Source organism: Liolophura sinensis, chromosome 13 (genome assembly GCF_032854445.1).
Source record: "Liolophura sinensis isolate JHLJ2023 chromosome 13, CUHK_Ljap_v2, whole genome shotgun sequence".
In the NCBI taxonomy this organism is placed as follows: Eukaryota; Metazoa; Mollusca; class Polyplacophora; order Chitonida; family Chitonidae; genus Liolophura; species Liolophura sinensis.
In genome coordinates, this window is record NC_088307.1 from 15,562,652 (window position 1) to 15,576,880 (window position 14,229).

The following is a 14,229-nucleotide window of genomic DNA, read 5'->3' on the forward strand; positions in this document are numbered from 1 at the left end:
ACTACAATTTGCTTTTGTGTATCGAGAAAATGACGGTAAAAAAGTAAACGGTAACGTTTTTCAGAGTCCAATACGATATAGCCTATGTATTACAAAAATGCAGAATATTATTGTACCATAAATATGGCAGGAAATCATAAACTACAACAAAATGACAACTGAATACATGGTTGAAATGTTAGTTCCATATTAATAGGTTTTGATCTGGCAGTAAATTTTGCATTTAAAATGACTTGATCATGAGATCTTCGATATACATGTGTGGAATCCAAACCAATGATAGAGTGGAAAAATATAATTGCAGTATATGGTGCGTGGGATAACAATTGATTTAAAATCATATCATTATGCTATACTTTGACATCTTTACCAAAGATATTAAATTATATTCACGCCATTTAAAATAAACGCAGCAATTAGCAAGACAATGCCACACATTTTCCACACAAGCTACATCAAAGAATAAAAATAACCAAAACAACAAAAAATAGGATGCAGTGCTATCAAGTCTCAATGACTGCATAAATTTGGCCAAAATATAAACTACATTTAATAATGTGCACAGTAAACATAGTTTCATTTCAACATAAGTGTACATTTAATTCAACTCTCCTTATGCATTTAATCAAATAATTTTTTTTTTCTAATAATACACTGTTTTGATCTCATACAACAGGTGAATCTCGTAAAGATAAACATTCAACAATTCACAAAGAACTCTCAAAATCAAACTTGGGTTAAAATATTGTGTTTAATTTTTGCAATAAATACACCATTAAAACTGTTGATAAATAATCACATGTACATCTGTAGATATGTAAGACAATAATGGTGAGTATGATTTAATCAGCAAATACGTGCAAGTTTATAAATACAATTTAACAACACCTCTTATGAGATACTGATCAACCCCTATATTGCAGTAAAGAACTGTTTTCTTGAAAATAAACAGATCAACAAAACAAACAGCTCACTGATTTGTCAAAAATAACTTATTCGTGTTATTAGGATCTTGCACCTGTCATAATTTACACACAAATAGCTATCAGGTCTTGTATACGACATGTGATTAGCAATAACAAAAACATGATAGGATATATAATACATTACACAATATATAAGACAGGTTCTATAGCTTTTGACACTAATGATTTGTGACTACTTCATACAATCACAACGGTAAGGTAGCTAGTAATTAATTATTTGATTCGCATGACCCTCCTTCTTGCATATTTTTGTGTTCCAAAAAAAATTATAATAATAAATAAATAAATATTTAATTCTTTTATCTGCTTCTGGATATTTATATTAAATAAATTTCAGAGCAATAATATCATCTGTCATTCTTATTATATTATGTTGTTTCCAGTACAGTTTACAAAAACTGATAATTAATAAATAATAAAATTATTATTACTATAATGAGAGAAAGTGATTTTGAGAACAAGGTCATGGGAAACAATTCAGTTAGCAGTGTCCTAGCTAACAAGCTTTTGGCTGCAATTCCTTTTGCTTTGAAGTATCCACTCAGTGTAAAGAATTGTTTGATGCACTAAACATTTCATTATAGACTCAAGTCTACAAAACATATTAATGATCAACAGCACTGAAAACAAACTTCAACCAGAAAAGATAAATTCTACACTCTATTCACATATCAAAATAAATAAATAAATAAATAAATAAATAAATAGCTGTAAAATTCAGTTTAAGTAAAGCTGCCTAGCATGTATACATATAGTGTGAACAATTAACGCAATACTAAAAGTTTCACAGTATCTGTTGTTTGGATGTTCGTTCTCAAAACTTTACTCACGCCATAACAATCAACTGCTCACACAATTAAGAAAACAGAAACCTAAAAGTGGATGCGTGAGAAACAGGAATCAGCAACAAGTTTGACAAAAACATGAACATCATCACAACTTGAGGGTAAAGGGGAAAAATATATATATAACGTACGTCACAATAATGCAATAAGTGCAGTTCAAACATGCAACACTTTGGGTATACAAGAGTATTATGTCATACATTGTTCCTGGGGTAATAACATGATAGTAAAAACCATCATGTAATCTACTATACACTTGTATGTGTACGTACTTCATCACTTGGATTTGACTAGTACACACTAAAACAGTTTGTTAACCCTAACCGAAAGATGACAGAGTTTAATGATATCGTTCACTTCTGTGTTTACCATTCTGAGCCCTGTGCCACATAGATGTCCCCATACGACTCCGCTTGGTAGCATTTCAGTCTGCTGCTGGCACAAAATTCTGCGGGAAGAAGTCAATGTCATTTCTATGAAGCACTAATAAATACCCCTAAAGAAACAAAACGCTTTTATAAGGGCTGATGAAAGCAATATACCCGACCTTGACCACACGTATAGGACTGCATTTTGCAAAGCCATGCCAGGATTTAAATTCGGGTCTCTAGGGGCCAAAGTCCAACGCTTTTAATACTGACTAAGCCAAAGTCCAGGCTCCGGTTTCTCGAAACTTTCTAAGTTATTTTGCGTAAGCAACATAATACTGTACTTCTGTCGAGAAACACTCCATCCTGGACTTAAGCAATTTACTGGACATTGGAAGTTTCCTTAAACCGGGCCCAGATTTAGCTGCTTATCCTAAGCATAAAGAGTATAACCTGTTTAACGTTCAGGAGCGCCTCTGAGAAACGTAATTATGACTTTAAATCCACCAAAAACAAGATGTTTACCACCCTAGCCAATCTCCAGCCGCCCAGTACAGCTCACCGAGTGACGCCACGCACGTGATAGATGGCCACCCAAGTCTAGCTGGCCTTTAGTAGTTGTGAATTGATTTACACTGTCAAGCAACACGGTTACTTTTTGGATTGTTTCAAGTTTTAATCGTCCTCTATAGCAGGCTAGAAACCGCTAGCATTGCTGAGCTGTCAGACGGCCATTGCGTTGTTGTCCACAGTTTACAATTTGTTAGAAGCTCACTCATTGGTCCACATGAGGGATACTGCTAGTGGGACAGCGTGTATCAAAGCGGCATTCACTGGAAGTAGTCACGTGGCTGTATCTACTTTTTTTGACTTTCACTTTACCGGCATACCAAAGATTGATCGAACTAATGATGAATTAACTCCCGCTTTGTTTTACACCCACCAAGTCCTATCACCAGAGTTTGTATGCATATATTTAAAGTCTAACTTTTCCTCCATGCTGTTATAAGTTAGCTGCCTGCCAGGGTTTTTGTTTATCCCAACTCAGCCCGCCAAAGATTTGGCTGTGTTTGATGAGTATAAAACCATCCGCCTTGCACCGTGAATCCACGCTTTCCTGAGGGCCCCATTATCTGGAAACTTGAAAAAACTAACTCCAGGGTTCTTCAAAGACCCATTTTTAACAACCGTATGAAGAACAGCAAACCATTTCGTGGAGAAATTTGATACGCTTGTCGTGACTCAGGTGGATTTTTACCACTGAACTAAATGGCGAAGCTCTCACAGCTCGTAAAGGTTGGACTTGTATGACGTCATTCGGTGTAGACTACTGAGTGTTGGCGGCAAAAATGCATAAACCCAACCTCATTATCTAGTGATGTTAATGCCATACTGTACTTTTTTCAAATATTTTTTCACACCCAATTTAACAATATATATCAGGGTAGCTAATTATGAATAAATAACCAATCTGGACACTAATCCTTTAATTATAAATTAAACTGAACAGGGATTTGATTCATCTTAAGTTACAAATCTTTATATAACCACCGTGATACCCCTTTATCCACAGACTTACACAACGAGACAAAACAAGACCTAAATCTAGTATTTTTGGCCAAAAATTCTTGCATTTCAGATTTACACATCTTCAAATTATGTTTATGAAACCTAAATGCCTGCAAAAGTACAGCGAATCAACACAAACATAACCCCTCACACTGGAACTATATGTATAGACAATTAGCTAAAACCACCTTAGTTCTTTAGTACAGAATAAAAAAACCAAGCAAATAAATAAATAAATCATGTGATTTATTGACATGCAGAAGGCACATTATTCTCACAGGTGTTAATTCTTTGAGAAACTTAAATATGCTGCTTTTAGTAGCTGTCTTTAAAAACTTACCTAGTATTTTACTGAAGGTTTTGGCTGCAGTCAGCCGTGATGTAGAACTAGGAGGGCAGATGTCCTGAAATGTTGTATACACCTCAGAGGCAGTTTGTCTGGATACGGCACTACAAAACAGCATTGAAAAGTTCACTGTTTATAGACTGTGAAGACACAATAAAAATCTGTAGCTTAATTTTTATTGGCATTTTCGAATGTTGCACACCAACACTATGTTACTTGTAAATACCCTTGGATTTTTTGGGGGTTTTGATATAGTTACTAACATCAACTGATAATAATGTTGTTGTGTTTTTCAATTAACAAGTTTGGGACCGGTAGACCCAGGATCAATCCTTGATCGAGTCACACCTAAGACTTTAAAAGAGGAAGTTGTCACTTCCTCGCTTGACGTTCAGCATGAAGGGGGTAGTGCAACGACTGGTTGACCCCTATCAGTATAATGGCTCGGGCGGGGCCGCTTACTTGCCTTCGGTAAGTCGTCTCAGTGAAGCAGCACTAAATAAAAGAGCGGTGGAAATCCGTCGTGAAACAAGGAGGCACATTACACGTACATGCACCCTAAGGATTCCTTCGTCGTCATATGACTGAAAAATTGTTGAGTACGATGTTAAACCCCAAGCACTCACTCACTCACTGAATTAACAAGTTTAGTTTCCCCAAGATGCAAGAAATGCAAATGGCACAGCATCATGCAAGTTTCTAAGTACCTGGTTAACACTGAAGAAAACTTCTTGTTGACAACAAAAGAACGTTTGCTTTAGGCCACTGGCCACAAGATATAGAAACAAATAATGCAGGACATTTCTTCGTTTGTTTTTTTTTTTTTTTTACTTTTCATGATTCATTATTTATTTATTTATCAAACTGCTCGTTGCTATACACAATTCTCAAGAATTTTTCACTCGTACTATGGCAGTCAGTTTTATGGGTGAAAGAAAACAGCTGCCTGGCAAAAACCCCAACCTTTGGCATGTTACTGACAAACTTTCCCACATGACACTTGTGAAAGACAGGTGGCCTTCAACAGCTCCTCTTTTGAAGACAAAAAGTTAATGGGAATTCTGTACTTGTGTAGTTTTTCAAGGCTGGCTGAAGTTGTGTAAAGCCTACCTGATCAACTCTTCCTCTACCTGCGTGCTTGGCATCTCTCTCATTGTCTCCATGGCCGGCATCTGTACCTCCTCCTCCAGAACCTCAGGTAAGACGTACAGCTGCTTTCCTACGTGCCGAGAATGGTCAGAAAGGTCACCGTCTGACTGATCCACCTGCAAATCCGCCATCTCGTCGCCGCTGGATGTGCCTACAGACACCCTGAGCACAAAAAATAAAAATCCACTGATGATAGTTCATGCAATATCACCTTTCTGTAAGAATTATTTTCTGGGAGATTTATGCATGGCTATTTAGGGCTTTTTTTTTCATCACCATGGAAACCCTTTATACAGTTGATGAAATCGAGAATGATTTATTTTTTTATCTGACTGGAGTTTTACGCCGTGCTCACGAATATTTCACTTATACCAGGGCGGCCAGCATTATGGTGGGAGGAAACCGGACAGAGCCCGGTGAAACCCCACAACCATTCGCAGGTTGCTGGAAGACCTTCCCACGTACGGCCGAAGAGGATGCCAGCCTCAGCTGGACTTGAACTCACAGCAACCACATTGGTGAGAGGCTCCTGGGTCATTAGCTCCACTAGTGCGCTAACCAACAGAGCCACAGAGGCCCCTAAATCGTGAATGAAGTTGTGAGTACATGAATAACATTTAAAATTGAAATTACTGTTGTGGGACAAGGGGCATTGGTCACATGGTTAGTGTTTGAGTGCCATTAGCATGTTGGTTAATAGCTCAGAAAGGAGACAGCCTGAGACTGTTGATGCCCGATCGCTTTAAGGACTAAAGGATAATATATACTATAAACCAAACAGTACAGTTGTAAGAAAAATGAAGAAAACATATGCGCAAAAGTTAGAGGCTTATTTTATATTTCCAAATAACCCACACTATTTTAAATTTCTGTCAATGTTCAGAAATAACCACAACGAGGTCATCGATGAACATACTGGGAACGCCGGACCAGCTTTGTGTCCCCAATTTCTGCTCTCCCCACGACAAAGTTGTTTGACAGCTTTTGACGGCGGTTAAGTTCATTTGTAGTGAAAATAAAACCAACTGGAAATCACCTTCTCTTACAACACAGGAGGCCTGACAAACCTTTTGATATACAAGCAAGGCTGCAGTGAATCAAAAACACCTGGCTGAAGACTCATGGACCACCATGTCTGCCAAGGTAGTAGCAACTTTCAGCAGGGGCTGTTAGGCTCATGGCCTGCTCTAATGCGGTATACTGCAGGTGAACACCACCGGTGTAATACTGCCACTGACTTACATCCGTCTTTTAAAGGCACAAACAGAATAAAAATGAAGCAAGCTTCAGGAGAAAAACAACTGAAAGCTCTTCACCCACAGGCAAAGTTTATGAGAACATTATTCAAGTAATGTTTTATTAGTTCTTAGTAATAAAGACCAATTGCAACATTTTAAGTGGTGTTTGGAGTGAGAAAATTTTCTTGTGACTTTAGAATCCCTAAGATATAAAGCCCACCATTATATTCAATCATCTGACTTCAATCAATTGTTCCTAAAAAGAAGACAAAAACATGACAGCATTTTATGCATAGTTTTCAGTTGACCATCTGACGAGTTTTTCTTGAATTTTTAAAACTTTCTTTCACTTCATTATCTACAAAAAAGAACCTCCTCACGGACTTACTTAGGTCGTTTTCGTGGCAGTTGTTCCTCTCCTGCTGACCTTTCGTGGATGTCTCTGTCAAGGGACAGTGATGTGTTGTCCAGCTGACGGCTTCTCTCCAGGGTCAGGGAAGCTTCTCGAAGGATCTCTATGGACTGACCAGTCACATCCTGAATTCTTGTCATCTGTGGGTAAATTTCAGTGAACAAGTAGGTAAATATCTCTGAACACGTTAGGTAAATTTCCACAAAGAAAGACAGGTAAATACCCGTGAACAGATCTGGTAAATATCCATGAAGAAGTCAGATAAATATCAGTGAACACATCAGGTAAATATCCATGAAGAAGTCAGATAAATATCAGTGAACACATCGGGTAAATATCCATGAACACGTGTGATAAATATCAGATAACAAGTCAGGTAACCATCCATAAACATGTCCAGTAAATATCAGATAACATGTCTGGTAAATATCTGAAAAAAAAGGAAGTCATGGAAATATCTGTGAACATGTCCGGTAAATTTCCGCGCAGAAAGTCAGGCAAATGGCTGCCGACAAGTCAGGTAATTAACTGTAAACATATCAGGTAAATACATTTATCTGTAAACAAGTCCAGTAGATATCATAAAACAAATGACACATGGAATGTAAAACCAGTCCCTGCCAAATGTAATTATGCCACTTAACACTGTTTGACCCTAAGTTCAGGATGATAAATTTTACCTACAAGTGCATTTATCTATTTATTTGATTGTTGCTTAATGCCACACGCAGGAATTTTTCAGTTGGCAGCGAGTATTACGAGCGGAGGGAACCAGTGTGCACAGGTAAAACCACTGATAAGTTTTGGACAAACTTTCCAACGTGATGTGCTGATATGTACAGTGTATTACTGGAAGGCAAGTGGTCTTCAAGGTATATTAAACTGCCCAAATTGCCACTATTATTAACGAACTGACACCAAGGCCTTACAAGCAGTGAGAGCCTGGCCAATATGCACATTCCCTGTCCATATCTGAGATTTAAAACTGTGGAATTAAACTTCACAGTATACAACATGTAACAAGGAAGTTTTGTTCAAATAATCACAAATTTTCACCAAACTTGTAAATTCTGAATTGTAAGTGAAGTTACATATACACAGGCAAGAATATAATTGAGGTTGTAGACAAGGTATGATAAACAACAACAAAAACTGATGGGCATGGAATAATAGACAACACAGAATGAAAAGCAAAAAATGCAATTAATATAGGGTGATAGAGTTCGTATTCTCTTAAAAGGTGTACATTGTAAATGTTTTATTAAATTTTATTTACAGAGAAAAGATATTTGCAGGAAAGAAATAGTGTTTTCAATGTTTCTCTCTCAAGTTATGTACAATTTTATTAAAAGTAACATGTCCTGCAAAGAGATATTGTTTTGATGTATTAATCAGATTTTTTCGTCTGGAAAATGGATTTACAAAGAAGGAACATATTTCTACATTTAAAATACATAACAGTGGGCTCAAGTTCAAAATTAAGATAATTATAAATGGCTATTATTAAGAAAGCTTGTTTCCTAAGGGGCCCTATCCTGCCCTGTCATGTCCTGTAGAAGGCACTTGAAAGTCCTTCAGTTGGTTACTGGACAAAGCTTATAGCTGCTGTAATCACACAAAGCTTACCTCCGCAGATTCTGTTACTGTAACATCCACCACAGCCTGCCTCTGTTCCTCTTCAGATGTACTTGATCTCTCAACTGATATATAAAAACAATTGTCACAATATGTGATGACTGACTGATTGGTGTCCAGTGCCATGTTCACAAAATTTCACTTTATTTGACAGACAGAAGTCAGGTTTATGGGTGGAGGAAATTAAAGTGCCCAGAGGTTAAGCGTCTAGTCACTCTGGTATTTAATGGAATTTCATATGATAATATATGCATTTTCAACCACCAGAATATAGTTTTGGAAATACTGAACAGGGTTCATGCAACATGGTATCTGATAAATTCCAGGACTTTCCAGGACCCTTTCAGATAGAATTCCAGGACTTTTCCAGGATTTTTTTAGACTTTCAGCCCTGCGTAGTGCTTTCCACTTTTATAGCAAACATTTGATCATTTACAGAGAGTCAAATAAGAACTCATGGGCAGGGTTTAAGAAACAAATAAGAGGAGGTCAAACCTAACTTGTTTTAATTTGATTATACAGGTATAGGGAACATACCAAATCCATCTACGCCACTGGACTTGCTAGTTTATATCAGCAGCTAGTTTACAAGAGGTAAGCATGTAATACTGGAAAGCCACATTATAAAGAGAAAGTTGGTCAGTTTCTAATCTGGTCATTATAATCCGCCCCAAAGAATCTGTCAGTAAATCTCTGCATAAAATTTCACTGACAATGGAATAGTGGTTTTCTTGAAACCTACAATGACTTTAGATAACAGGTCAAATGTTTGAAAGCAGCAATCCAAGCTAGGCGACCTGCCCTTCAGTGAATCTTTGTATGATATTTCACTGAATATGCTCGGTTGTTTTGGAGAAAAGGAACATAATGCACTCTGACCTAAGAAATTAAGCATTGTTAAAAAGTTAAAAGCTTTATTAGCAATTTTTTAAGCGACACGTACATTTTCCTTGATTCTTTAATATTGTCTACCTTATTTGGCCACTTAGAATCTTTTTTTCAGCGAAGTTTGATTAATTTCTCAACAGAAAATCTTAAATGCTAGCATCAAAAGCATCATTTTAAGACCTTCATGTGGGCTAAAAATGACTACCAAAAATTAGGTGAAATACAGTAGGCTGGAGATCATTTGGATGGAAAATAATTTTTCCAAGCTTTTGAACATACACTAAGAAATTTCTGTGTCTAGTAATGCCTCCGCCCAACCCATTAATAAACAGTACTTAAAAAACATTCGGGGGGCCTTCGAGGCTCAGTCGGTTAGCGCACTAGCACAGCATAATGACCCAGGAGCCTCTCACCAATGCGGTTGCTGTGAGTTCAAATCCAGCTCGTGTTGGCTTCCTCTACTGGGAAGGTCTGCCAGCAACCTGCGGATGGTTGTGGGTTTCCCCAGGGATATGCCCGGTTTCCTCCCACCATAATGCTGGTCGCCATTGTATAAGTGAAATATTCTTGAGTACGGCCTATGACACCAATCAAATAAATAAATAAATAAAAAACATTCAACTCACCTGAGAGATCAGGCACTGTCCATATAGGATGGTCAATGTCAGAAGAGGTCTCCATAAACTCAGTCGGGTAGGCGTTACGACTCCACAGGTAACTTAGGGATGAGCTTCTGAGAGCTGAAATAAAAAATACTCCTTAAATGATTTATTCATTGATTTCATTGATGTTTGGTTGACAAACTGGTATAAAATCTGACTATGCACATTTTTCCACCAGAAGGCCATGAAGTAAGCAAATCAATACATATACACAGAAAATGAGGTAATCTGGGACAAACACAAAGGTCTCCCACAGGACAAAAAAAAAATCAGATTTTCATACCTTTCCTTCCTGGCCTTTTGAATACATCAGTCAGGGGCACTGATCCAATTTCAGGGAGTTCCTTAAATGAGGGCAAATTTCAAATAAGAAATTCCACATGGATTCCGCATTCAAAACCAATTACACGGGTTGTTTTTCGGTTAAATATTCCAATATATCAATAACTAAAACAGTCAGCATAAAATTAAGATTTACTGAAGAAATGAAAATTCTAAGAAAAAGAATGATGATATTTTCAATATTAAAAAAAATATCAATATAGGAATGTATGTACTGTATCAGATTAATCAAAGCATTCAGTTGTGACAGGGTGACTTACAAATGGCCGGCAGGTTGTCTCTGAACTATTCAGGTTCTCTCGCATCACAGCTTTGGGAATCTGTGTGTCTCTGTCGATGAACGGGAGTCTACGTTTGTGTCGGGCACGGCGTGGGCTGGGCGTGGCCGTGGGGGACAATTCCAGTGCCAGACTGGAGCGCTGTACATTGTGGAATGGCAGAGTTTATATCTTGAATACATGTATGTCTGACAGTTAACCTGGTGCATGGAGGATAAGCCTACACTTGTTGAAGTGAAAGACAGCATCTGACTCATGTTTATGTCAACTGAAAAACTACCATTCAAAGTATCTTAGACTTAAACTTAGACTTTTAGATTTCTTTCAACCCAGTAAATATTGAGTGAAACTTCATCTTGATATAGTTTCAGCGCGTCTCGGTTACGGACAGCAAAGGTGTTATCACATTTACTCTACATGTAGCTCTCTAGCCTCGAAGACATTTTTTGCATTATGGTCAAAGCTCTAGCCAATGGCAGATTAAAGTTGTGGACTTTGGACGTGAAGGACCAAGGGATAAATAGCTTTCTCGGAAATTGGACATACAGGAAGGATATTTCTTCCACTGCTTGAACTGTTGATACAGTACGCATGCTATGTCATTTACAGTTTAAGTATCATGTAGAACCACAGGCAGGGTATTCCTGGTTCAGGTCCTAACCTGTGGAGTGGCTGTCCCGGTGATTTTGACTCCTGTTAAATGTTTACAAAATTACAATAGAATTGTTGTACAAACAGATTCATGCTCAATTATGAAACAAATGGAAATAAATATAAGCATCACCCAGGCTGATCTACTGGTTTCAGAGATGAGAGCAGTGCTGACCTGGTTATCGCGGACGTCAGAGAACACGGCTTAAACACTTTCAATACCTTTTTTCAATACTTTTACTGTATTTTATAAAAGAAAAAAAAAAAAAAAAAAGACCATCCCTGTATGCAAGAAAGACACAGGAGCAAAATTTTAATTCTTCATTTTTAATAAATTCAGAGAAAAAATAACTATGTCATAAGAATTAATTAATTTTCAGCGCTCTCCAGTGAGATGCCATCTTCTCATTCCCATAAACCTTTGGCATCCCTAATGAATTTTTCACTGACTCTGATATTTGTTATTTAGAATCTGCTGACTAAACCCTCAAATAAACGACAAAAAATGTCTTTTTTACAAATTGAACAGCATGTCCAAGTAGGCCTAGAGTCTACTGGAGAGATACATGCGGTTTGGGCCGAGACAGTGTGCTATTGTCTGACATAATCTGTCATTGAATATTACACAGCTTGTAAGTCAACCAATTTCACACCTGTGGTAATCCCTAAATGATGCACACCTATCCCACAACACTGTGTGAAATGGCCTTTAAATACACATAACTAAATTCCTGTAAACGATCTCAAAATTATGTTTTATGCAGTAGTTCTGTGTTGTCGTATGTTACTTCATGGAGTGAATGGGTAAAGGCTACATCACAGCTTAAGCGGTGCAAACTAATAACAATGTGTTTGATTGCATAAAATTCTCTAAATGTCTGCCTCGATTCACACCAGCCATTTGTGCAGTCCTGTCATTTTGATCTACATGCTATTTGGGGGTCCTCCGTGGCTCAGTTGGTTAGTGCCCTAGTGCAGCGTAATGACCCATGTGCCTCTCACCAATGAGGTCGCTGTCAGTTCAAGCCCAGCTCATGATGGCTTCCTCTCCGATCATACATGGGAAGGTCCTCAGCACCCTGCAGATGATCGTGTGTTTCTCTCAGGCTCTGCCCAGTTTCCTCCCACCACAATGCTGGCTGCCATCATATAATTGAAATATTCTTGAGTACGGTGTTAAACACCAATCAAATGAATAAATACATGCTATTTGGTGAAATCTCATTAAAATGATAAAGTATGATACTTTTTAGAAAGCTTGAGAATCCTGCTTTAGATTGAAATATGTTTTAGCAAGGTGCTGTCCTGTTCTTCAACTAATGAGGTATACAACTATTCCTTTTTTTCGCAGTCAGTCTTTTATTACCTTAATTTCATGGTTTATAAAATATGAATTTGCATGTCCATAAAGCCTTGCCTGGTCAATACACATTTTAGGGCATCATTAGAAATATATTCGCAGACGGTAACCAGACCTTCTAAAGTCAGCCCTACAGCCACGACTGTAAACTTTTTACTGGCCTTATAAGAATGACATTTTGTTTTTAATTATTCTCCCTATATTAGTTTATATTAAATTACCTATCTCTTTTATTAGGCCGAATAAAACCCACTTGCTCCCAACAAAGAATTGTTATGGATGGCTTTACCTTTCGTTTTCTCCTCCTCGTATCAGGAGATGGTACCCTGGGAGTGATTCCTGGTGATGGGGGGCGGGCCTGACGTATCATGGTGGGTTGCAACAAGGAAACATGCACACCTGCAATCGGAGTCTCTTCCAGTGGAGGCAAGAGATCTCTAGAATTAAAAAAAAAAATTTGTATAAGGTTTAGGGATAGGGGCCCACTTGCATGAAGCCCTCTTAACTTTAAGAGCATGCAACTACCATGGCAACCAGCACTGTGGTTATAGTAACGTGCTCTTAACGTTAAAAGGGCTTCGTGCAAGTAGGCCCAGGGAATTTAATCTGTACGATTCAATTGAAAGTGCAATTTTACATATGAGTGAGTGAGTGAGTGAGTGCTTGGGGTTTAACGTTGTGCTCAACAATTTTCAGTCACATGACGACGAAGGAATCTTTAGAGTGTATGTGATGTACCTCCTTGTTGCAGGACGGATTTCCACCACTCTTTAATCTAGAGCTGCTTCACCGAGACGACTTACAAAAGGGAAGTAAGCCGCTCGCCCAAGCCATTATACTGATACTGGTCAACCAGTCGTTGCACTCTTCCCTTCATGCTGAACACCAAGCGAAGAAGCTACAATTTCCTCTTTTTAAAGTCTTAGGTGTGAATCCACCCAGGATTGATCCTTGATCTACTGCTCCCGAAGCGTACACTCTACCAACTGTGCTATCCGGGCTGGTTTTTACATAGGAAGCTTTTGGCAAAATAAAGCGATTTAGATATCCTTTAATGGAATCCCATTCACCAGCCTTCTATTACTTGGAATAACCACATTTAACTAATAATAAACATGGCAAATCCATCCACAAATTTTATCTGCATATTTCAAAATGAAGCCATACAGGAATTGACTGGTTATCATAGAGTGGAAAGCAAGAATAAATCTGATACACAAAGAATCTGTTAATCCAACGTCTAAATGTAAGGTTTTTCAGAACCCAGAATTCTTTGAGGGAGGTAACACTCAGTTATGTGAAGGCTACTTTTGGAGGGGCATATCAGTATAATCAGGATAACTGACAACTTGTGCAGAAGAATACAGCCTTCACCTCACCATACCTCCACTCTGTCATGCTCTCTGATGATATACCTTTTTGACGTCCCTGTCAGACTGAGGTGTTGTATGGGAGTACGGACAGCCTGTGAAGGGGAGGTAACTCTCAGTTATGAGAAGG

At 38.0% G+C, this 14,229-nt stretch overlaps 1 protein-coding gene across 1 annotated transcript in view; it reads right to left on the reverse strand.

Annotated features, from left to right (window-relative positions):
- Positions 1-1,693: 1,693 nt before the first annotated feature.
- The window catches only part of LOC135480221 (meiotic recombination protein REC8 homolog), a 19,398-nt gene continuing 6,862 nt past the window's right edge, over positions 1,694-14,229 (reverse strand). Inside the window, exons 10-18 of the mRNA XM_064759995.1 lie at positions 13,019-13,166; positions 10,701-10,859; positions 10,382-10,442; positions 10,063-10,176; positions 8,540-8,613; positions 6,890-7,053; positions 5,225-5,425; positions 4,109-4,218; positions 1,694-2,279 (exon numbers count right to left, since the gene is read on the reverse strand). Of these exons, the coding sequence (XP_064616065.1) occupies positions 2,197-2,279; positions 4,109-4,218; positions 5,225-5,425; positions 6,890-7,053; positions 8,540-8,613; positions 10,063-10,176; positions 10,382-10,442; positions 10,701-10,859; positions 13,019-13,166 (1,114 nt within the window). The 3' untranslated portion in view covers positions 1,694-2,196. The remainder of the gene's footprint in view (positions 2,280-4,108; positions 4,219-5,224; positions 5,426-6,889; positions 7,054-8,539; positions 8,614-10,062; positions 10,177-10,381; positions 10,443-10,700; positions 10,860-13,018; positions 13,167-14,229) is intronic.